The 24,519-nt window shown below is 43.0% G+C and overlaps 2 protein-coding genes across 2 annotated transcripts; one reads left to right on the forward strand and one right to left on the reverse strand.

Moving 5' to 3' along the window:
- Positions 1 to 433: 433 nt before the first annotated feature.
- Positions 434 to 5,528, reverse strand: nudt21 (nudix hydrolase 21). Its single transcript, XM_080842112.1, has 6 exons — positions 5,274 to 5,528; positions 4,840 to 5,040; positions 4,596 to 4,659; positions 4,388 to 4,477; positions 2,498 to 2,573; positions 434 to 1,361 (listed from the first exon to the last, which is right to left on the reverse strand). The coding sequence occupies exons 1-6, from the start codon at positions 5,390 to 5,392 to the stop codon at positions 1,225 to 1,227; spliced, it is 687 nt and encodes a 228-aa protein (XP_080698238.1). The 5' UTR covers positions 5,393 to 5,528; the 3' UTR covers positions 434 to 1,224.
- A 2,889-nt stretch (positions 5,529 to 8,417) lies between these two features.
- n4bp1 (nedd4 binding protein 1) lies at positions 8,418 to 22,601 on the forward strand. The gene is made up of 7 exons (XM_080841499.1): positions 8,418 to 8,872; positions 12,161 to 13,770; positions 18,166 to 18,296; positions 19,474 to 19,570; positions 20,146 to 20,253; positions 20,476 to 20,577; positions 20,891 to 22,601. Exons 1-7 carry the CDS (start codon positions 8,564 to 8,566, stop codon positions 21,216 to 21,218), a joined length of 2,685 nt encoding a protein of 894 aa, XP_080697625.1. The 5' UTR covers positions 8,418 to 8,563; the 3' UTR covers positions 21,219 to 22,601.
- Positions 22,602 to 24,519: the final 1,918 nt, after the last annotated feature.

Consider the following 24,519-nt stretch of genomic DNA (forward strand, 5'->3'; position numbering starts at 1 on the left):
TTGGTGGTTTGCGCAAGCTTTACACAAATCTCCTGACTGCTACTTTAAGAACTGGTGTGCTGCACGTACATATCCTCAAAATGTCGATAGTGCTTTCCGTTAAATCAAACATCACCAATTGTATTATGCATCTCTGCTTGCAATACATGCTCAGAGACTTTCAACCTTACGTCCCAAGGATAAATCAGAGGTCAATTTCCCCCCGCAATCTTTCAAAAAATGATTTAGTTTAATTTTGAATTGGCACAGAGGTCCTGTATCACCACAATGATACAATTATTGCTGAATGCTTGTCACTATGAGGGGCATGTTGTTAGCGAAGGCAGTAATGAAGAGAAATATATAGAAGTGACTGTAATTGGAAAAAACAGTAGCTCCCATGGAATTGTTTATTTAAAAAAAATGGAATGACAGATGTACAAAGACGTAAAAGCAAAATATTGCAGTGCACACATTTTTTACTACAAACATTTTATTTTCTCCTGACCAAACATAGAAATACAACGAATTCACAGAAACCAGATTTTAGCACACCAGGATGAAGTGTTTCTTTAAGAGGGGGTGGGGTACAAATTCAAACCCAACTAAAGCTGAAAAAAGTATGTGTAGCAGTGCTGTATTTCCTTGCTTCCTTTCTTTCTTTTTTTAGCTTCCAAGAACTCCATTGAGTTTTTCAGTACGTACAGACACAACACTCCCACCCCCTCTCACAGAGATGCTCAGTTGGTCCCATACCATAGTTGTATACCTCAGTTGTAAATAAAGTTAAATCTGTGGAGAAGACAAACAAACATCACAACTGGGAATGGCATGGGGCCAAACTCCTCCAGCAAAAATGCTTCCATGGCTATTTGTAGAACCTTTCAGAATACAATAACAGTACAGAGAATCGTAACCAAAAAGGTTATCACACTGTTCGATACAATCTGCCAAGTTACACAAACACATTTTATACAGACCAAATGTATACTAAACCAAAATAATTTGACAGCACTGCATAATAGCACTTTTCCCTCCATGTCAGGCACCTCTGTCAGTCGGGGGAGGGGCTGACAGGTTCCACACAAACAAGTCGTATCAAAAGGTGAACTCCTTGCCAGATAAGAAATTTCTTTATTGGGAGTTCACAGTCATACAGTGGTAGCAATAGCATTGCATGCAGACAGACATTGGGGATTTGGTTCACGCCTTGGGAAGGCTACATGTCAATGCTACAGTGATCAGTTAGATGAGAGCACAGGTGTACCTGCTTAACAGCTGTGGGAGACTGGAGATGATGGGCCCATAGCCAGGAGCATTGTCGTACAGTTCAAACAGAGGTGCTGCCACCAGTTTGTAGTTCTTAGGTACGGCAAACAGTGCTAGAGGGCAGGATGGTCAAAAAATTAATTAAAACAATAGATGCTGTCAGCACAACCTGATCTATATACCCTCAAAAATAAACAAATGTTGATTCACTTTCTGGCTCAGGGGTACTCAATTAGAAACCCAAAAGTTCCACTCGCCAAATGTCCGTTCAATCCAGGGTCCGGAACAGTGATGGTCAAAATCTAAAAACATAACTCCAACAAAAACGTTCAAACTATGCAACAAAGGTGATGTGGTCTGGCGTTATTTGTGTAAAAGGTGAGATCTTTTTTGTGCTTTAAACTTTGGCATAAAAGGTGTGAGGGTCAGGCGGAGGCACTGAGGTAGATGTTCATTAGTGAGTGTGCTCCTGTATTTGTTTTTCACCATATTCATGGTTGAAAAGGCAGACTCACAACATTATGATGAGGTATGCATGCATGCTCTGGTTGTGTGGCTGATCTAACAATTACACTGCATGTTGCTTGGTATGATGTTTGCAGATGGTTTCTGGCCCTAACCTCAGAGTTCTGGGGGTAATTTAGTTTGAAGTGTGCATGCTTTGTTTCATAGTGACGTATCACGTTACCACCTCTGCATACATCGGTTGTGTGCTCCCCACAGGCAGCACAAACGCATACTTGTCAGTCCACTCTTCCTTATTTCGCGATTTTTGGAATCAACTTTAAGTTTTTTGTCGGGTTTACAGCACGCCATGGTTTTTATTTACTGAGAAACACATACCTTTCACAAATCGGTCTGCCCGTATTGTTGCCATTGACACACACAACCTGCTTGACCCACACAGAGCTCAAGGCCAACATTGTATGAGTGAGTTGTCAGCATAGTGATGTTATTACAGCTGCTGATTGGACCTCTGGATTGGACACGGAAGATAGAAATCACAACGAGTAGGAAAAAATAAAGCACAAAATCACGCACCAATGAAAACTCGCTTGGATCATGATTAATTTAGATTCATTTAGAATGTTGCTTTTGGCTTCGGTCCAGATGTATTGCGTTTGGGTCCGGATCCGGAACACGGTCTGCCTATTGAGTACCCCTGTTCTAGCGTATAGTATAACAAGGCACACGACACAGGAAAAAATAAATATAGAAGAAAAAAAAAAAATCAGAGAGACTGTCTTACCTTTTTCCTGTAGCTGGACCAGGAAGAGTTTCTTATGCTCTTTGGGCTTGGTTATATGTGCTGGAATGTAGGGATACTGTAGAACAGGCAATTATGTTAGAAGTTTATCAATGACGTTTAACATGGCATAATAGGATTCAATTTTTACCACAGATAAAAAGCAAAGGTCAGTTTACTGTACTATCCTGTAACTTGTGAATATTTGGTACCATTTATGTCCTCTTTAAAAGTTGGAACCCACTACAGAACTATTGATAGTAAACTATTGCTACAGAACCAACAGTTAGAATAATATAGTTTCGAAATGTTTTTTGCCCCCAGATGGTTTATTTCCATTGCGTAGCATTAGGCAACATGTTTGTCGCGGAGAGGATCGAAATAACTGTGTGGTGCCAAGTCGGCGTGAGTGTAACATGACACTGCTCGGCGCAGGCACCTCTGGTCGCTAGCGCTCCTTCCAGGGTGTATCTCACAGGGGCCAATGGCCCTCTATCGGCGTGCCTCCATGACACAGCTTTGTCAGTGTAGGCCGTATGTTTAATCAATCAGTCTGTGACATCCTAAATTAATTAAAGGTCACGTTGACGCATTTAACAGACACTTTTGACAAAAGCGACTGACATTGATATCCTGACTTGATATCCTGACTGCTAACGCGGTTGACCTGCTTGGAAGGCAACAACCTAACCATTATACCAAATAGTCCAGGCAAAATAGCCCATTTTGGAGCCAAAAATTGATCATTTCGATGAGGTGTCCAGAACAACATACTAAATGTCCTAAGAAATCCTAGTTGAGGAAATATGTGTGCTAATTATGCATGGCAAAAATACACCTCAAAAATGTAATTTTTTTCCTTCACTCCTATCAAAATAAAACTTTAAACAACGAAAGTATCCATGAAAAGTAAAATTGTAAAGTTTCTTTGAAAATGTATTTTAATATGCAAATGAGCTATACACTATATCGAATGTGCCCAAAATACACCCAAATAGGCTTTATTTTTTCCTTTACTCCTACCACAATAAAACTTTTCTTAGTAAAAGTGTACATAAAAAGTAACTTTTGAAATTAATTTGAATATGCACATGAACGTCACACTTATTGAATATGTCCTGATTGCATAGGTAGAGACACTATACCCTTGGCAGGTACTACCAAGCCAGGCAGTTTTCAGGTTAGAGGCCAGTCTAAAAGCAACATTGCCATCTCCCATTGGCAGTAGGATGATTGTATGAAGATTGGGCCGATGTATTTGTCATACATATGAATGATGTTTCTGCCTTTGGACATATTCAAGTGTGGAGCTCATGTGCATATTCAAATTAGTTTCAATAGAAACTTGTAATACAAAATTGTTTTTCTTTTCATGAGTACTTTCATTGTGTAAAGTTTCATTTTGATAAAGGAAAAAAATTTAAAAAAATTAGGTGTATTTTTACCATACATTATTAGCACACATCTCAGATTGATGAGAATTAAACATATTTCCCCAACTAGGATTTCTTAGGACTTTTAGTATGTTGTTCTTGACACCTCATAGAAATGATCTATGCTGAAAAAAATATTTTACAATTAGTTTGTCGTAAAACGCTATTTTGCCTGGACTTAAACTGAAGCACCAGGGGACCAGCGGACTCTCAAGGGACTATTTACACAGATCCATCGCAATAATGGCAATCCCCATGGATTTTATACCAAGTCACCTTGTTAAGAGAGCAATTCAACTACTTGTCTGGGACATGATAGAACATAAAAACTCAGATTGGTTTTGGCCTACGTACTCTGTAAATGTGTCTGTTAGTATGTTGTGCATAGTATCTCTTCAAACGTCTTACTATATTACTGTTTAAAACAAATAAAAAGATCCACTCTAGAGAACAAACTGACCTGTGGGGGCTCAAAGTTTGGCCTCCACCAGTTTCCAATGCAGTCATCAATCACCCAGTCCTGCTTCACGCCGTCTTGCCTCCCCAAAATCTGACCAAAAAAAGTGACAGTTTAGAGTGTGATGAGTGGTCATATTTCCGCTAAGGCCTCAGCTCAGCTATACAACTTTGTGGTGAGAATATATAAGCTGGAACATGTCTAACTGTACCTCTGTCATCAAACGTTTTAGGCCTTCGACTTCATCTTCACCTGGATTCAACTCTCCCCCTGGTCTGTACATAAAGAAGTCATATATTAACAACATTGACTTACAAATCAGTGACAAGCGCCAATTTAACCAGGGACTTGAAAACGATGGCGTTTATTGGCAAACAATCGTCATTTAGGACTCGTGCATGTTTCTCGTGCATGTCAACTATGTATCTAGAAAGCAAACAAAGAAAGTTATTTACAGTTTAAAGAAAGTAGTTCCGAGCTGCAGCAGGAGAACGTGAGGCAGTCTGTGTTCGTGTACAATGAGGACTCCCTCCACTGTTCGCCTCATTCCAATCTTCTCGAACTCCTCGCGCATCCGTTGGAACCGAGCAGCTACAGAACTGTCTTTCTCATACAAGGGTTCTTTTGTGCCAAATGTGTAATTTGTTAGAGGGTACCTGAAAGGATAAACGAAAAAAATCTGGTATGACAAACGGGCGGAATCACTTAGATTGAATGAAACAGAGACCGCCTTTGTCAACAATAAATGAAAGTTAGCAAATTAGCCTATAAGCTAACACAGGCCAGTTTGCAAATATTACTCGCCTAAAAGAAGACAAAGCCATGCATTCATTTTCATACTTTCGGGATTTATATTTTGCAAAAAGCAGTAGCAGGAAACTTTACTTACAGGTTGATGGTTCGCTCCAGGGAAAGAGGTTTGGCCGGCGGGCTGATGTATTTATTCCCGAATTGATTGACTCCACGGGGCCAACCGGTGGACGATCGGTTGGGTGGAACGACCGACATAATTTGGGCCAAATGAATCCTACTTATTTGTGAACTTTTGACTGCACGGTATAATTACAGAAACAATGCAAACTGTTCTTCCAATACTTTTAAAATTGGAGGTCGATTTATCATACAAGAAAACACACCACTCCACTTGAAACTACATCCGGGTTATTCAGGGGTGCTGCCAGAAATCTTACTACCGGAAAACACTTGGATTTACGACATGTGCATCTGTGGCCACCAGGGGGACCATTTTAGCGCGAATTGGGGAAATACTGTCAATCGACTTCATAGACATGAGGGCCTTGTTGACTCCTAAGAACACCTATTACCCTCAGGTCATTATGACCCGTAATTCAGTATTTATGTAAGCATACCGGAATACATACCTTTACACCAGATAAAGTAGATTATGTAAGGGATAATCCACAATGGTGTGTCCATTTATGGGACATATAACACACACCCATTGTAGGCAAATGGCACCCAATTTGAACCTGAGGAAGTGTCAAATGTTGTGATATTTGGCTACAATGGTTACATCAAAGCTGTTTACTTCAAACTATTTATTTATTAGTGAAAAGTTCGAGCAATGCCTTTAAACTAAATGTGTCAGACGAAATTACAATGTAAGGAAATAGCAATATCTCCATGGGTTCAGGACAGTTTTAGAAGGAATAAAGCAGAGTTCTTTTCTATTGTTCAAAACAATTCAATTGAAAGAATTGTAGCTTGTCGGACCTGTTTAAAAAGTCCCTACCACATCCCTTTAAACTGACTGTTGCATTGTTAATCAGGGTTGCCTATGTCATCTAACATTATATTCATTGACATTGATATAACCCATCACACATAGGCCTACATTCCGGAGAATTTATTTTGGACTAGAATGTACAATGTGCGAGGACTTTTCCGGGACTATAAAAAGCAAAAACCGTACTTGATTTTAATTTGGCCACCATCTCCTTCGAGGTAGTCACCCTTGCAGAGACTCCCATTAATGACATGCCATGCATGGCATAGCATGATGCATGGTACAAACAACTAAGTGTTTGCTGTTACTTCTGACACATTAGTAAAAACATGGTAACCTTTGACATTTGACCCCTCATTGGCAGTCAAGTAAACAATGCAATGACCTTCGCCAGTAGGCTACAGCTGACATTTGCAATTCATCTAATCTATATTTGGTTTTACCAGAAAAGCGTGTGCTCTGTGCAAGTGGGCTCTGCATATACAGTAGTTAGCAACTCAGACATCCCGGTATGTAGGAAATCTTAGCTCAGTGGTTTCATCTTTGGTACTATAATGGTACGCCACATGAGTTTTCCTGTTGTTATAACTGTTTACTGCAGTCAGTTCCCATCCTGATTTGTGACTGCTGGGGGGGGGGGGGGAGTAGCTCTGTGTAGCTTCTTTTAGCCACTCTAATCTCCTTTGTCAGCGAGTTGTGCGTCTTTAAGAACTGTGTATCAGTGGTCCAGTGTGTTATTATCCCTGGTGCGACAGTGAACTTGCTCTCTGTATTTAGGTAGTTTTTGGTTAATTTGGCTCGGTTTAAGCATGTAACCAACATGTAAGTATTGACATTAAGGAAAGCCCGTCACCCCATTCCTGGGACTGGCTGAGGAACTCAACATCTACAACTTTCAATGGCAAGTTTGAGAGGACTCTCTCTGATGGCTCATCGCCTGGACCATTCGTACCACCTCCTGACCATCACCCTGCGGCCTACCCCCTCCTAAGAAGACATTTGACAGGAACAATCTGGCCCTCCCCCTTAAAAGGTGTTGCCATTATTTATTCTACACTTTACTTTTTGTTGCAATCATTCAATTAACTTTATTCTTTATTGTACTTATTCTTACTCTGCCAATTGATAGTCAAATTTTTGTGTACATTATTCCTTTGGAGAAGAAAGTGATGGGGGTGTGTGTGTGTGTTTGTGTGTGTGTTTACAAGCACTTGCAAAGACACACAGATTATCCGTAGATAAATAAACAGGAAATTACTAACTAACCACACTCTACATTCTAATGTAGCGGCACCAACTACATGTTGCAGCAAACTAGTTTCTTCCAATCTTGAAGCTGCTCTTTCAATAAGAGGCAGACAACTGAATGCCATGAGCTGAAGATCTTCCAGTGTTCCAATCAACTGAGGAGGGGATCCATAGAGCATCTCTACTTAACTCTCAGTGCACTGGGTTTTAATACACTACAATTCCTGTTGTTTTAACATTATGCTTTCCAATCGAAAACTAAACAATTATCAAAGCTAAGACAATCAGAATATTCTGCTCACTTGTTACTTGGAACATTCCAAGACATACAAAGGAGAGAACAATCAAGCTACAATGGTGGCTGTGTGCATGTGTGTGTGTCTGTGTGTGGGTGACTGAGAACCTTTTTTTTTTAGTTCTTTGACTGTGCATCTGGCTCCCCTATGCAGAGACCCCTCCTTGAATACTTGGCGGCCCTTGGCAGCCTGCACCTGTAGATACGAACTGCACGTAGGCCTTCTCTGCCTGACCTTACTTGACACTTGTCCTGCAAAACTGCTCCATGTTCACCACACCAAAAACATGAGGATCTTCAGTGGTGAGAAGACAGGTCAATTTCATATGGGGGAGGTCCATTTCTTGTCAACTGCAGGTACACGAAAGACACATATATATGGCATATGAAAAACATAAACTTAATGAGAAGAAATCCCTTTTTTTAATGGACGCCTATAGGGAAATCGCCTTTTATCTTCACATAACTCCGCTATATGACCAGCAGAGGGCAGCTGACTAAATGATGCTGGACTCGGTGCAATGCATATAATTAGAAAGAGTGATTGTTTTATTTATCTCCCAATTATATATTTTAGAAGAGCGCCTTTCCTATCTATGACACAGTGAAAATCTTTGGGTGCAGCTCTTTTGGGTACGGCCTGCCCCCATCCGTGTCGGGCGTTGATGACGTCAGTGGAACTTCCCGGTAGCGACAATGCTCTCGTTCGTTGGGGCCAGATACATGGAAGTTGTTGTTGTTAAGCTTTAAAGCGACGATGTTAAACACAGTGAAGACACACTGAAGACACGTAAAGGATAACCATGAAGAGGAAAACGATTAATTCACTAGATTGCATGATGAGAAACTATGTAGTCTTTAAAGACTGAAATTTGTGTCCAACAACATAATGTCAACAACGCGGCCCCTCAACGGCATGAAGCGAACCACCGAGCTAACTTGTACAGAGCCTCTGGGAAACAGAGTGTCTCCTCCCGCTGACAGGCAACAACAAGAGGCGTTGACAATAGACGAGTTCACCGTACCCGAAGACAAGCAAGCTGAGCTAAAGTGCGCAAAGCCCAGAGTGGAGCAGGTTTTCCGAGTAGCTTTTACCATTATAGGACTCCTTGACCATACGGGAGCTCACGGAAGTAAAACATCGAGGCAAATCTGGTTGAAGCTAATGGGGAAGAGCGAAAATGTTCTGAAGGCAAAGGTAAAGTGGAGCATTGTAACAGTAACTTATATTCATATTGTTTGTCAAGTGATTAATTCAACACCATACAGTGTTATGGATATGCTACAGCGTTGGTGATAACTTTGTATTGAGGTTGGTAACACAGTAGAGAAATGGCTAGCTGACTGTCATATTAGCAGCTACAGTAACTGGATTCACCATGTTAGAGTGGCTTGGAAACGTTAGCTAGTTGGTCAGTTACCTTGCTATCTAAATACATTATGAACGACCTCGCCTACCGAGACAGCAACATCATTCTGGAAAATGGCAAACATAGCATATACATTCAGCTAGTATTCTTAACTAGATAGCTCAAGTTATCCGTTTTTTGGTTGTTATTATTATTGTGCCATTGTAACATTGGTAACGTTTAGCTATTTTGGGAAGTGAGGACCGAGAAGATTATTAAACTATACCTAATGTAAATCTACGTCCGCAGTTACCGAAAGAGAAACTAGGTATTTAAGTTGTCATATATTGATTTACAAGTGTTCATGGTAACTGAGTTTATAGACAAGCACGGTTCCGCAGAAGTCTTGAACTCTCAACCTCGGGCTCGGGAGGCTGGTTGGCGTGCTAGCAATGAGGCTAAACCCCATTAGGTTGTAGAGTATGTAGTAGCGTCTGTTAGAGTGAGGTTTACTCGCTGCACAGCACTGTACCTGCTGGCCACGCCACCGTAACATTAATCACGGATAGTTCATCACAGGACGTAACGTTAATAGGAAATTACCCGTATTAATAAGCCAGTGATGTCCTAAAACTGAACATGTAGCTAAGTGGCTAGTACTTCGACTGAACAGCTGTTACTTCGTAACACTGGCAGTGCAGAGTGAAAAAAGTTCGGTATCAGTTGTGCAGTTACTTTTGTGACTTCAACGTCTGTCGCAATTAAGCTATTGGTTCGCATACACCCATGGCATTTCTTTCGTGTTTCCCGTTCACGGACAGAGGGGAAACACCCTCAGCTCCTCCGTTCACATTGAAGCACATCTGACCTGACATTACCCCCGACCTTAAGATGTTTATGACTGCACGTGACCGCTCGTGCTTGTTTACTTCAGCATGAGTACGTCTGAAAGGCGAAATTTGTCATCGCCGGTGCCAGTAAAACTGTACTGGAATCTCCAGCAGGTCCTTCTGGGCAGGACTGGAATGGAAACCCCAATACCCCGACTACTCTGCCAGGTCGTTCCCCTTACTCAATGTGACGCTTGTCAAGTTAAACAAGCTCGGTTTCGGGCCCAACATTAGGAAGCGGATCATACCTAGCGACAGGACCTAAGACTAGTTCAGGTCTAGCTCAGCTCAATTAATTTAGTCAAGAATTTGGACACAATATATTTATACGTAGTAGGCTATGTGCAGTATGTGACCAGAAGAAGCAGGTGATGTATTCTTGTTTTTTAGTAGTTTATATTCATACCTAAAGTCGGATGTTTACATACACTTAGGTTGAGGTCATTCATTAAAACACATTTTTAAACCACTCCACATAGTTCATATTAACAAACTTAAGTTTTGGCAAATTGGTTAGGACATGTGCTTGGCACAAGTCATTTTTACAACAGTTGTAGTACTTTTAGACAGCTTGGATAATTCCAGAAAATTAGGCCATAGCTTTAGAAGCTGGCTAATTTATATCCTTTGAACTGGAGGTGTATTTTAAGGCCTTCCTTCAAAATCAGTGCCATTTTGCTTGATATTATGGGAAAATCAAAAGAAATCAGTAGAGTCCTCGGAAAAACAGTTGTTGACCACCACAAGCCTGGTTCATCCTTGGAAACAATTTCCAAACACCTGAAGGTACCACGCTCATCTAATAGTATACACACCATGGGACCACGCAATTGGCATACCGCTCAGGAAGGAGATGCGTTCTGTCTCCTAGACATTAAGGCACTTTGGCATGAAAAAGGCTGATCAATCCCAGAACAACAATTAAAGGACATTGTGAAGATGCTGGAGGAAAGAGGTACAAAAGTATCTTTATCCACAGTCAAATTAGTCCTATATCGACACAACCTGATAGGCCGCTCACGCTCAGGAAGGAAGAAGCCACTGCCCCATAGCCTTCATTGAAAGGCTTGACTATGGTTTGCTACTGCAAATGGGGACAAAGTTCTTACTTTTTGGTAAAATGTCCACTGGTCTGATGAAACAAAAATGTAACTGTTTGGCAATAATGATCATCGTTATGTTTGGAGGGAAAAGTAGGAGACTGGCAAGCTGAAGAACACCATCCCAACTGTGAAGCACAGGGGTGGCAGCATCAATGAGCTTCTTTGCTGCAGGAGGGACTGGTACACTTAACAAAAAATATGTCTTTCTTGAAGGAGGAAAATAATGTGTATATATTGAAGCAACATCTCAATACATCAGCCAGGAAGTTTAAGCTTCATCGCAAATAGGTCTTCTGAATGGACCATGACCCCAAACATGCTAAATTGCTTAAGGACAACAAAGTCAAGGTATTGGAGTGGCAATCCAAAGCCCTGACCTCAATCCAATAAAAAAAATGTGGGCAGAAAGGGTATGGGAGCAAGGAGGCCTACAAACCAGACTCAGTTACACTAGTTCTCTCAGGAGCAACACACTAAAAAAGCTTGGGGAAGGCTACACAAACTGTTTCACCCAAGTTTACAATTGAAAGGCACTGCTTTACTAACCAAGTGTATGTACACTTCTGACCCACTGGGAATGTGTTGAAAGAAATGAAAGCTGAAATTAATCATTCTCTCTACTATTATTCTGGCATTTCACATTCTTAAAGTAATAAATCAATGATTGTAGCTGTCGGGGGAAACATTTCAGGAATTGTGAAAAACTGAGTTTAAATGTATTTGGGTAAAGTGTATGTAAACTTCCATTTTCAACTGAAAATCTCTTCCTCTTTGCAGTAACAGCTGATTTAGTGTGATTTTAAGGTCTTCTTGTCATCTCGCTAGAGAGGCTGCACTTGGATTTTAACCAGAAAGCTGGCATCTTTTTATGATGCACTGACACCTGATCTGAAACACGAATTTGTGTAAGCGTTAGCGAAATCAAGGTGTTGCAGGGGAAACCTTTGGTCTGCTTATGCTAGTTGCTGGCCTTCTATTCTCCACTGAGGCCTCTTAGCCAGTTTTCTCTGACCGAATGAAAATTCTGGCCCTCTATTGTGAAATAAAGCGCTTTTTATAAATCTATTTAATCGTGCTGTTCAGCTAGTTAGTATATTGCTTGAATGACAATTTTGCTGATGTTGTCCTGGTGCTGTGTTGGCAGGAGTATCTGAAGGGTCTGTGTGACCCAGAACTGCAGAAGGAAGAGCGCTACCCAGTGGACATGCACTGCATCTTCGCCGGTGCCCGTGGCCTCTTCCTGGAGCGGCTGCTGCGCGACACCAGTGCCGAAGTGGTGCCGCTTGAGCCAGGTCGGCTGCGGGTGCAGGGCCAGGCCGAGGCGGTTGTCATGGCCCAAAGCCGCGTGCAGCAGTTTGTGGCACTCTTCCACGAGAAGCGAAGCCTACCCGGGGAACGCGAGCCAGCCGTCAAACGCGCCTTCAAGACGTTCGTGGAGGAGCGCACGGACAAGTACGCCATGGAGCTGCTGTTACTGCCCAGCGCCCTAAAGGAAGAGCTGCTGGGATTGGCGCAGAGCCCCACACTAGTCATCCCAGCTGGAGGCCCTGGGCCTTCACCCACAGTCGAGCTGGAGCAGGACCGCTCCCAGGCGAGCACGCCCGTCACTGAGCTGTCCCATCGCATCCTGGACGCCAGCTTTGAGGACCAGGTGGCAGGGCAAGATGGGATGGGGCAGCTGACCAACGGAAGACCTACGCACAAGCGGCGATCGTCGGAGAGCGAACAACGCAACACCAAACGGCAGTACTCACTGGAGCGGAGGGAAGAGGAGCTTGGTGTGGAGACGGAGACAGAGAGGCAAGCTCAAGGCCCAAGGCCACGTGAGGCTAGCCAAACGCGTGCCAAAACCCCAGTGGCCAAACTTGGCGCGGCGTTACTAGACTTATCTGAGAGCGTGCCAGTCGATGCGGAGATGGTAAGCCCTGAGACCAACCTGCGCTGCCTCGTCAACTTCTTCCGCACCATGGGCTACCAGCAGGACGTAGTGGAGCGCGTTGTCAGGGAAACAGGCCAGACTGAGGACACCTTCCTCTTGCTGGAGCGTATTGTCGAGGAGAGCCAACGCGACAAGAGTCACCAGCAGGGGGCTGCCCCACACACCTCCCGTACTTCGGACCCTTCTTCTTCTTCTTCTTCTTCTTCATCATCATCGTCATCATCGTCATCTTCCTCCTCCACGTTATCCTGTAAGCCCAGAGACAAGGACAAAATGTTGGTCAGAGCCATGCCAGATATTAAGGCCAAAGAGAACATCAGGCCCACTGGTGGTAATCTGCTCACCCAGCAGGGAGCATCACTAAAGAAGAGTGGCGCTACTGCGCAAAACCCCGTGTACGAGATCATCTGCATAGATGACGAGAGCGATGAGCTGATGGAGACGACCCAAGGGCCCAAGGCCAGGACTATAGGCCGCTTCGACCTGTCCTCCGAGCCAAAGCTGGACTACCTTTCTCGGGGAGGTTCGCAGACCATGGGGCCAATGAGGGTGGAGAGTGTGACTGCTCTGCGCAGCTCCTCGCAGTGTCCACCACTCGTGCCGGACACCCGGCCTAGCTGTTCCTACCAGACTATTGCCGGACGAATGCCCCCGGTCCGTGCAGAGCCTTCCGCCCTCTCGAAATCTGCCCCACTCACAGGGGTGTCTCGATTCCAGCAGTCCCTGCGGACTCCTTACCGGTTGGTGTTGCAGGACGAACCAGGCCGGTCAGACCTCCGACACGTGATCATAGATGGCAGTAACGTGGCCATGGCGTAAGTTTCATCCTTCCCACCCTCCATGGGATTTGTCGTAGCCTGTACTTACATTGCAGCTGCACTGATAAGCTTTAAAACTTGAAACATCTATGTGGTTAAGAAATCAAAACAAATGTTGGCTTAAGAAGCCTTTTTATTTAATGACAATACTAGTAAGTGCAAACTTCACTTTTGAATTACTTCCTAGAAGGGCATTTTCTGCTAGACTTAAAGAGTGTAGCCTAATCTACGGTTGTTTTGATTATACCTGTGTGTGTGCGCACATGCACATCCGTGTTACAGTGTTTTTTTTTATGTGAGCCCTGGTGCAGTGCGTGGGTTGCACTCTTGGTGGTGAATTTAGGGACTCTTCACTCAACGCTCATTTACACGTTTCATGTTTCTCTAGAGCCCCGACACCCCAATGTCTTTCATCACATTTCTGTTTCGTTCTTCCATTGTCTTCCCCAAACCCCCTCCCTGAACCCTTCTTCGCCCCCTCGCCTCGCCACAAGGGGCTTTCCTGGAGGTCACTCTCATTTTGAGTAGACTAAGCAAGGCAGAGGAGAGTGTGGGGGTGTGTAGAGGTGGCAGGTTTAGTTCTCGCTGAACAAACCCTTTTGTCACTGGCCTTCCAGGAACTGAGAGCAAACTCTTCAGGTACCTAGTCACCAAAGTACTAACTGCAGCTACTGAACTTGGCCTGGCGTGCAACAGTACTCAAAATGTGAACTCTTCAGCTCCTAGTCCGTATCATTTTAAAATTAAGTCGGCCATGTCAGTGTGACAATATCAAAATCCATGACAATGTCAAAGTCTTCCTGTAGTGCATCATGTCATAGAAAGAGATAAAGAAGATAAAGTGATAGAACATAGAAGCAAATAGTACTTGATTGAGCTCAAGTGTTTAGAGAGCTTCTGTGTAGAGTTGAGACAATGGAGGTGGTCAGTCAATAGTAGCCAGAAAAAATGATCACTCACAGTCATTTGCATCCACTGTGTTATGCAGATTTAATCAAGAGAGGAGCTGTGAACAACTGTGAGGTTCAAAACTTAATGTTGTCAGGAAAACTAACCGGAAACACCTAATAAAATTGCAAGAAATGCAATTTAATGCGAATAAACTTCCATCAACCTTAGTCACAATATATCCTATGCAAATTGGGCGCTAATCTAACCTCTTCCAACAAATACATTTGTTGTTTATCTTAGATTTGAATGTGAATATCGAGCGTCGCCACTCGATTGGTCAAAATTCACGTTAAAAAGTTGGATGTACCCAGCTATTGACTCAGTGCAGCAGGACCTTGGTCCAGGAGTTTTTATTGCATTCCTGGTGGTCGGAGAAGGTTACAGCTCAGGTGGAGTCCCAACAGAACTGATTGACTGAATGAACTCCAGGTGTTCGCAGCGGAGTGGTGTTGTGCCGCGAAGTCCATTATCTTTGTAGAACTGGACAGCTCAGAGGCCGTTATCCCGCTTATCTCCCGTTTACAACATCCAAAAATGTTTTTATTATTATTATTATTTAGAATTTCCTTTATCTTTAGGAAACTTAATATGCATAATAACCTGATGAATTCTTGATTTGAAGCCTAGTGCTCCCGTTAGAGAAAGTAGTGCGTTTTTTGAAGAAAAAAAACGTTACGTTGGTTGTCAATGGTAACCATTCAAGAGCATTGATATGGAACGGCGATTTAACTTTTCTACTGGGACTATGTCCAAGGTGTCCATCTATACGAACTTATTGTACACCCCATTAGCCAATCAGAAAACAGTATTTCGTTCCAGAGGGCGATAATTCATTTTATATTATTTTTTGACAGCTAGGATAATTTGAACCAAGATGGCGGCGTGTTGGGACAAGTTAGTGGGCAATGTTTTATGTCAATTAAGCTATCTACACGACTTTATATATGTCTAAATTTACTCGGTTAGTTGTTTATGTTCTACACGAATGTTGCAGAGTATAGGAATTCTTAACTGACAGTCTCAAATATTATTTGTAGGCGGCTGTTAGCGCTTAGAAAAAAAAACTATTGAAACAGATGGTAGCTCACACGGCTAACTAGCCGGCTCGATTGTGAGCCTTCAACCAAAATTACTAAACTAGACCTCCCTGTTGCTCTGTCCAACTTCACCATCAACGGAAACGTGGAGTTCAACTGTAAATAGTAAAACCTTATGAACAATACCTGTGTCCGTGTGTCCGTTTACTTTACAGAGGTGAGCTCATGAGTGTCACTTTGCAGCAACGCCCAGGGAAACCAAAGGTCCAGTTCCACGCACTACTTTCTCCCTACTTTCTCGAACGGGAGCACTAGGCTTCAAATCAAGAATTCATCAGGTTATTATGCATATTAAATTTCCTAAAGATAAAGGAAATTCTAAATAATAATAATAATAAAAATAAAAAACTTTTTGGATGTTGTAAACGGTAGATAAGCGGGATAACGGCCTCCGAGCTGTCCAGTTATACAAAGTTAATGGACTTCTGCGGAGCAACACCACTCCGCTCCGCGTCGTGGTGTTCTTTGCCCCGCAGCGTCCATTAACTTCGTATAACTGGACAGCTCGTCGGCCGTTATCCCTTACTTATTGACTGAGTGATTGATTGGCTGGTAGAATGGTTGATCGAGGACAATGCTGAGCAAACAACGCTAGCAATGGCTTGTGTTCTTGTTGACTGAATAAAGATACAAGAAATCACCTGTAAGCTAAAACTTGATATGATTTGAAGAGACTGAGGTAATGCGAGTGGCTAAAGCCAATGATAGGTTTGTTAGGGGATATGCAAGCTGTGTCATCTCAACTGTCGTCTGTGAGGACGACAACAACAACTGAATGGTGGCTGTCACTGCTGCTCTGGTGTGACGTATTGCTTCATCCAGACTGCAGAGGGTCACTGCTCAGGACCACGTGTGGTGCACCACACAAAGACATGGCGTGCCTGCGGATGTGAGAATATGTGCGTGCAGGGGAGAGTGTGTTTGTGTGAGGTTTTGTATGTCATTAATTCCATCAAAGATGAACCTCGAAGACTGGGCAAGGGAGAGTTCTGTACTTGTTTTTTTTTTCAGGAGTTTTTTAAGGGTCTTTTTTTTTGCATATAACTTATTTACATTTCCAGATGGGTTATTTTACTATCAACGTCAGTGGCGGTGGACTTAGTAACACTTCCTGTTTGAAATCACTTTCTCTCTGACAGAGGGAAGTTCCCGGAGACCTAGTGTTACCACACCATCTCAATGAGGCCTGTCATTGTAGTGTTGTTGTTGTTGCCAGGCAGTTGCTATTGCAGTTGCTAAGTGGGTATGATAACAACTTTTCAATTCTAAAAGCCAGGTTGGTGATCTGCTTAATGAAGGTGATATTAAAAAATTCATAGATTCTTCTTGCTGATAATGCCAAAAGTCAAGAGCTCGTAGTCCAAAGCAGTCGGGCTTGCGTGTCGTTCCTGGTACTTTTCCTCAAGCTCTTATTGACCCTATCTGTTCATCTTGGCAACAGAGTGTTTATCTATTGACTCGGATGTTCTGGATGTCCTGTTGATAGGGACGAGGTGCGTGTGTGAAGAGGGGATTTTTTTTTCTGCGGTCTCGGCCCTTTGCGCGGCCCTGTTTGACAGACGTGTGCCGTGGCCGTGCGAGTTAAGACGAGTGGAGAATGCGGCCCTAAGGTCATGGTTTCAGGTCATGGTGAGACTGCCGCAGCTGTGCTGGACTTCACCAAGGGGCCTGTCCCTTGCTTTTGCAGTGTCCCGCTGAGCTTGAGTTTGAGATTAATCCTCTTCCTAAGAGGCGTTTGTGTGAAACACTCCAGGGCAGAGGCCAACGCTTTCCCTAACAGTACTTTCTGTCTCCACATTGACCTGTGCTCTGCCTGTGGACTTTCTAGAAGCTTCTGATGGGATTTCTGATGTAAATTCGGCTCAGTTTGATTAAAGCAAAGGACAAAGACTGTTGCGAAGTTTAGCATAGTGACTTAGAATGAGTGTTCACTGTAGTTATTTTGAAGTTGTAGGCTACTTATACTTGTACTTATTTTTTTCACAGTCATGCTAGAATTATATCCTTTAGTGCCACTATGCCCAAGGTTACTATTGCTTTACACTGATTTCAGGTGGCAGAACATTCAGCAGACGGGAAAGAGCCATAAAAGCCAGAGAAACCAAGCACACTTTTTATTTACATTAAAAAGACAGGATTCTCATAGTTCCTTAAGATACTGTGTAAAGTTTATGATGCACTAATATGAAGTATACAGTGAATTCAACTTCCATTTGTTTTTAATTGAATTAAAGTTACACTTTTGCTGTGAACAGTTGCTGAAGTATGAACATATTGTCACTTGAATGATCTGGTGACTAGCTGGGAGCTGAGTGTATGTTGACTTTTCTTTTGACCTCTACAGCCATGGCAACCACCGTATCTTCTCCTGTCGTGGTATAGCCATTGCCGTGGAGCACTTCTGGAGGAGAGGCCATCGAGAGATCACCGTGTTTGTCCCCCAGTGGAGGCAGAAAAGAGACCCCAACATCACGGGTGAGCTCCTAGGCTAGCTTGGGAATTATGGTTGATGTAGTCCTATGGCACTGAAGTGTGGTAAGAACAGTAGAATCCAGAGCAAGACTTAAAACTTAGAAAAGGTAAAAAACAAAGAACATAACTACAGACATTATATTATTTAACATTGGAGCCTGACAAAAACCGAAATCCAGGTGCTATTTCGACGGTAACCCTTCCAAACCCTGTAGAAATCTGATGCTTTAGGATTACTCATGTACTTCTTTTAACCAAAGCAGCAGAAAATCTCAAACCCTCCCCACTACAACTCTTGTTCAGAGATTCATTGTTCAGAGACTCTGATAGATTTCTGCCCTGGAAAATATTTGGGAATACCGGTCCAGCCAGTCTGCTGACTGACAACAAGGCATGAGCAGTAAGATCAAAGATAGGTTAAAGGATGACTGTGACAGAAGAACATGTTAAATGTATTAAATTAGAAGCAATTATTTGTACAGTTGTGAAACAGCCTACAGTACAGTATATAATTGTTTATGGTCATTATGAAAGATATTTAGCTAATTAACTGTATTCCATTGTAAGTTCTTGACTTTTACATATAATTTTCCACCTAGCCACTTCATTTTTGTTGTTTGCATATTATCAATAAATATGAAAATGTGGTGGAAATCTGATAATAACCAGTTTGATGTCCGGTCAGTCTTATAATTTGATATTAGTAATACATTTATGAGTCTTCTGCAGAAGGATCAGAATCACACAAGTGAACAGCAAGCAGTCTGAGAATCTGATAAATTATCTCACAGGCAGTGTCTTTTAAACAGAGTTACAGAGATATGAAGAACAGGGAGTGTGCGCACACTTTTCTCAAGGATGACGAAAACAACCACCCCATTCCTTCCGTCAATATGACTTATGCAATACGAATAAAATACAGCAATCAGTGACTACTTCCCACAGGTTTTAAGATACAGTGGAGAAATCATAAGTGATGAAAGGAACTAGCCAGTGCCTCCAGACCCTACATCTTGTAGGGCCAGGTTGTGGCTCACACCCTTAGAACTGGGTGTGTATCACAGAAACTACAATGCAGCAATCCCATAGCTGTACCAGTGTTATGTTGCAGTATTTAGGAAAGGCTGAGTGTGCGCTGTGCCACTCTAAGTACGTGGTCTCATATGCCTCTATCTCGCAGAACAACACTTCCTGGGCCAGCTGGAAGACCTGCGGCTTCTCTCCTTCACCCCGTCCCGGGAAGTGTGTGGACAGCGCATTTCATCCCACGACGATCGGTACGACCCGACGCCGACATCGACTCACATCACACAAGATCAGATCAGGCGTACTCAGCCTCACATCACACAAGATCAGATCAGGCATACTCAGCCTCAAATCACACAAGATCAGATCAGGCGTACTCAGCCTCAAATCATACAAGATCAGATCAGGCGTACTCAGCCTCACATCACACAAGATCACATCAGGCGTACTCAGCCTCACATCATACAAGATCAGATCAGGCGTACTCAGCCTCAAATCACACAAGATCAGATCAGGCGTACTCAGCCTCACATCATACAAGATCAGATCAGGCGTACTCAGCCTCAAATCACACAAGATCAGATCAGGCGTACTCAGCCTCACATCATACAAGATCAGATCAGGCGTACTCAGCCTCACATCATACAAGATCAGATCAGGCGTACTCAGCCTCACATCACACAATATCAGATCAGGCATACTCAGCCTCACATCTCATAAGATAGAATCAGACCCAATAAGGGTTCCTCTGCAATTGAGATGAGGAAGTAAGAAAGTGCCAGTTTTTACCTGTAAGAGACGCCACAGACTGACTTTCCTCTTACAGGTTTCTGCTCCACCTGGCCGAGAAAACGGACGGGGTCATCGTCACAAACGACAACCTGCGGGAATTTGTGAGCACCTCAGAGGCATGGCGGAAAATCATTAAAGACAGGTGAGTCGTGTCAGTGGAACATGACCATGTTTCGTTAAGCATAGCTGGTCAAGCACAGTGTTCGCAACACCAACGTCAATACCGGTCAGTCAGTAAGATACCATTTCTCATAAACCATAAGTTCTGATGAGGTGGTGCAATCTCTAAACATGTCCATTGTGCATATTGTATGTTGGTGTGGATGAACATGTCTGAAAAATGTGAATGCTGTCACTGCTGCAGACTCCTGCCTTTCACCTTTGTGGAGGACCACTTCATGATCCCAGATGACCCTTTGGGAAAGCATGGGCCCCATGTGGAAGTTTTCTTATGCAAACAGAGCAGGTGTGTGTTTTTATAAAAGACAGTGAAAGTGCATAAAAATCCCTGCATATCATAGAATCTCAGTATATTGAGGATGTGTGATCTTATCTAGATGTGACCCATGAACAGTGATTTAAATCAAGTGTCGAGGTCACTGGTAATCTCCACCCTTACTGCAGAGACATTGCACCATGTTAGCCTTTTGGATCATCACGTCAATAATGGTAATAATGGCAATAATGGCAATACATTTACCTTTCTCTTTCTCTCCATCTCACTCTCTCTTTGTCTTTCTCTCTCCTTCTCTGTCTCTTCCACTTTTCCTCTGCTCAAGACCCAGGCCTCCTACCCCTACACATCAGAAGTCAAACATCTTGGCCAACCCCCCTGGCTATGTGAAGCCTCTCCAGCAGCCCAGCCCCCCCCAGCCCAGGCACACGTCTCTCTGGCCCCACTCAGGGCCCCCAGGCTGGAAACCCCCGCAGCCCTCACCCTCGCCCTCCAACGCCCCCCCTCCGCAGCGCTCGGCCTCGGAGACGTCAGAGCTCAAGAAACAGCTCTATGACATCTTCCCTGACCAGAAGCCACACATCGACCGCATCCTCAGCGAACACCCTTACATGCGTGACCTGAATGCTTTGTCCGGCCTCCTGCTGGGATGAGGAACTAGACTCGAGCACCTTAACACTCTCGTAAAGCACGCGCACCCACACACACACACACACACACACACACACACACACTCCTGCATACAAACTCACTAAACAAAAAAAACAGTAATCCCTTTTTTTCTTTTAGAGAAGAGCTTAAAATTTTTACTTTTGCAGAAGGACCCAGTATGCGTTGTCTTTTTTTCATGATTTGGGTTAAAGATCAGATGACTGCGACCTACAGGGTGCCATTGTTGTTGTGGAAGTGTTGCTCCTCTGTCTTTATTGAGTTCACAATCAGCATTCACAAAGCACCGTGACCACCTCAAGCACAATGTTCTCCCACTGCACCCTGTGACTCAGTCACATTTATGGTGAACTGAAAACAAAACAACACTTTTTTGAATGTTGCTGATATGCACAGTCCAAGTGGCAAATGTCTTGTTCTGTACATATTTGTTATATAATTTAATGTACCCTGAGGTTGTTTTATTTTATGCTGTTTGGCTGAAATTACTATGGTCAAACTGGCTTTGCTGTGTGGATATCTGGGTCCTGTGTTTCCTTTGTAATGTAAAGTAACTTTACAGTGAATCTTTGTATATACATCAAGAGACATGTTGGGCTATTGAACTATTATTTGAGTTTACTGCACTGGGGTTTGTTTTTCCCCCAATGTTGAGTTTCTAAAAGGAGCGGTGAAGCACCACAGGAAATGTAACACTTCTGTTCCCCATTCTATATGTTTATACATATATACTATATAGAACATAAACATGAATCACTTTTGTTTAAAGCTTTATGTATGGGTTGGATGCTCTTATTCCTGTCTTAGATTACATTGACAGGTATGCCACACTGTTTGTTCTGGAGACTCCCTCCACGTCCGAGTAGGCTTTCAGAAACAGAAACAGCGCCACAGCCCTGAAAATTTCCCCATGTTACTTAATAACCTGTCCTGATGTACCCAAACATATTGTGCAATGCAAGGCAAGCAACAAAATGTGAAAACCATGTGACCACAAGCTCTGGGCTGAACAAATTCCAGTCTGGTTATTTCAAAGTGCTACCACCAGAGGGAGTGGTTGAACCACAGTTTTTCCTTCACCTGCATTCTGAACTTCACTTTGAGATTGTCAATCCCACCCTCTGTTTAAACCTGGATCCCTCTGTGGTGTATATTCATATAGAAATGTGCGCTTCATGGAGCTGTTTCAGTCACTTTTGGATTGGCAACGTCCACACCGCTATCTTGACCTATGTGTTCAATACCCTACTTTTTTTTAAAGCAGGAAATGGTGATTTGTGGTCCTTTACTTTGTGATGGATGTGTCATTTAGGTCGTTTGAAATCTGAAGAAAGGGAAGACACCCACAGACCACCAGGTATGAAGCGGACGGGTATGCGGTCACTCTGTGGGCATCTCACAGGCTGGCTGTGGAGGATTAGTTGAGCAGCCCTGCACTGGCTGAGTAGTCAATAAAGGCCTTTTGTTTGAAATGAAGAACAAAAGTCACCCTTGTCATCTATTTCATATGATTTCTTAAGATGTGTTGTTTCTGCCGGCTTGTAAGACTTGTGGCTAGGGCACAACATTCAAAACGGTATGCTAAATCGCTAGAGGGGAAAGTGCAGTGCAGTGCAAAGGTGCAAAAAGTATAGTCTTTTGGTAATACACAACCATTTCAGCACAATCTGTAAAGCGAGCTAAAACGAAAGCCTGTTTAAAATGGGAAAAGGAAGGTTGCAACATGCCAAAGTTAAGGACATCACGTAGAAGGGAACACTGAAGGGGGCTTTATAGGTCTTCAACATTTCTCAGCGTCGGCTGATCTTGGTCCACTCCAAGCAGTCAGACCACAATGACTTGCAAAATATCCCCTATCAGCTCACTGCCACATCCACAAGAACTGGCAAGTGTTTTGTGATCCAATTACACAGCGTGCAGTGTGGTGCTGTGACATAACTTGTCACTTTCATTTCATACCTCCAGCACTGTCATACTCTATCAATAGAAATATTCCTTATACATTGCCATTATAGAATTATGTCATGATGGTCTGCAGTCTGTAGTTAGCTTTGATCCCCCACTGTCATTGTGCTGTGCAGAAAACATCAGAATAGTAGCTTAACTTAAGAAAACTGAGAACTTTCCACATAGTTTAAAAAAAGCTTATTTCAGTAGGTACATTTTCAAAGTAAACAAATCTAACAGTCAACATACAATTGTGCCGAGTGCAAAATGCATTTAAATGCTTGAATACACAGATAAATTGCATTGGATCTTCAGTAATGACCGACTGTAGCTGTGGTAACACAGGCAGACGTCAGGGATAGTCTTCTCTCTGTTGGAGAATGGTAGTTCCTGACTTCCACCTATTAGCTCACACATGGATCAAGTGCTTGTTTCTTACGGAACACATATGCTTCACTGCCTTCCTTACAGGTACAGTGGGGGAAATAAGTATTTTGCCCACTTGCAAAGAAATGCGTGATCTATAATTGTAATGGTAGGTCTATTTTAACAGTGAGAGACAGAATATCAACAAAAAACATCCAGAAAACTGTCAACAGTTATGAATTGATTTGCATTTGATCAAGGGAAATAAGTATTTGAACCCCTACCAAACAGCAAAAATTCTGGCTCCCACAGACCAGTTATGTGCCCACAGACCAGTTAGGCGCACCGATCAGTCCTCATTGGGCCTTACAAGATAGACCTGATCTCAACTGACGACGTGTATAAAAGAAACCTGTCCAAAGAATCATACTTCACACCTTCAACCACCACCATGGGCAAGACCAAAGAGTTCTCCAAGGACGTCAGAGATAATATTGTAGACCTGCACAAGGCTGGAATGGGCTATAAAACCATCGGCAAGCAGCTTGGTGAGAAGCAGACAACTGTTATTTGCAAATGGAAGCAACACCAAACAACTGTCAATCGCCCTCGGTCTGGGACTCCACGCAAGATCTCTCCTGTCCTTAAACCCATAGAAATTCAGTGGAGGGAGCTGAAGCTTCACGTTGCCAAGCGACAGCCGTGCAACCTTAAGGATTTGGTGAGGATCTGCAAAGAGAAGTTGACCAAAATCCCTCCTGAGATGTGTGTAAACCTGGTGACCAACTATAAGAAACATCTGACGTCTGTGCTTGCCAACAAGGGTGACTCCACCAAGTAATATTTTGCTAGGGGATCAAATACTTATTTCTCGCGATCAAATGCAAATCAATTCATAACTGTTCTAAAATTAATTACATATAGTACTCATTTATTTGCAAGTGGGCCAACTCAAATACTAATCCACCAGCT

Source organism: Sprattus sprattus, assembly GCF_963457725.1.
Source record: "Sprattus sprattus genome assembly, chromosome: 7".
Classification (NCBI taxonomy): Eukaryota; Metazoa; Chordata; class Actinopteri; order Clupeiformes; family Clupeidae; genus Sprattus; species Sprattus sprattus.

Coding starts and splice junctions, on each gene's coding strand:
- nudt21 (XM_080842112.1), bottom strand. CDS start 5,392: ATGTCGGTCGTTCCACCCAACCGATCGTCCACCGGTTGGCCCCGTGGA. Junction 4,660..4,839: donor GGAACTACTTTCTTTAAACT/GTAAATAACTTT, acceptor CTTTATGTACAG/ACCAGGGGGAGAGTTGAATC. Junction 4,478..4,595: donor TAAAACGTTTGATGACAGAG/GTACAGTTAGAC, acceptor TTTTTTGGTCAG/ATTTTGGGGAGGCAAGACGG.
- n4bp1 (XM_080841499.1), top strand. CDS start 8,564: ATGTCAACAACGCGGCCCCTCAACGGCATGAAGCGAACCACCGAGCTA. Junction 20,254..20,475: donor CGGAAAATCATTAAAGACAG/GTGAGTCGTGTC, acceptor TCACTGCTGCAG/ACTCCTGCCTTTCACCTTTG. Junction 20,578..20,890: donor TTCTTATGCAAACAGAGCAG/GTGTGTGTTTTT, acceptor CCTCTGCTCAAG/ACCCAGGCCTCCTACCCCTA.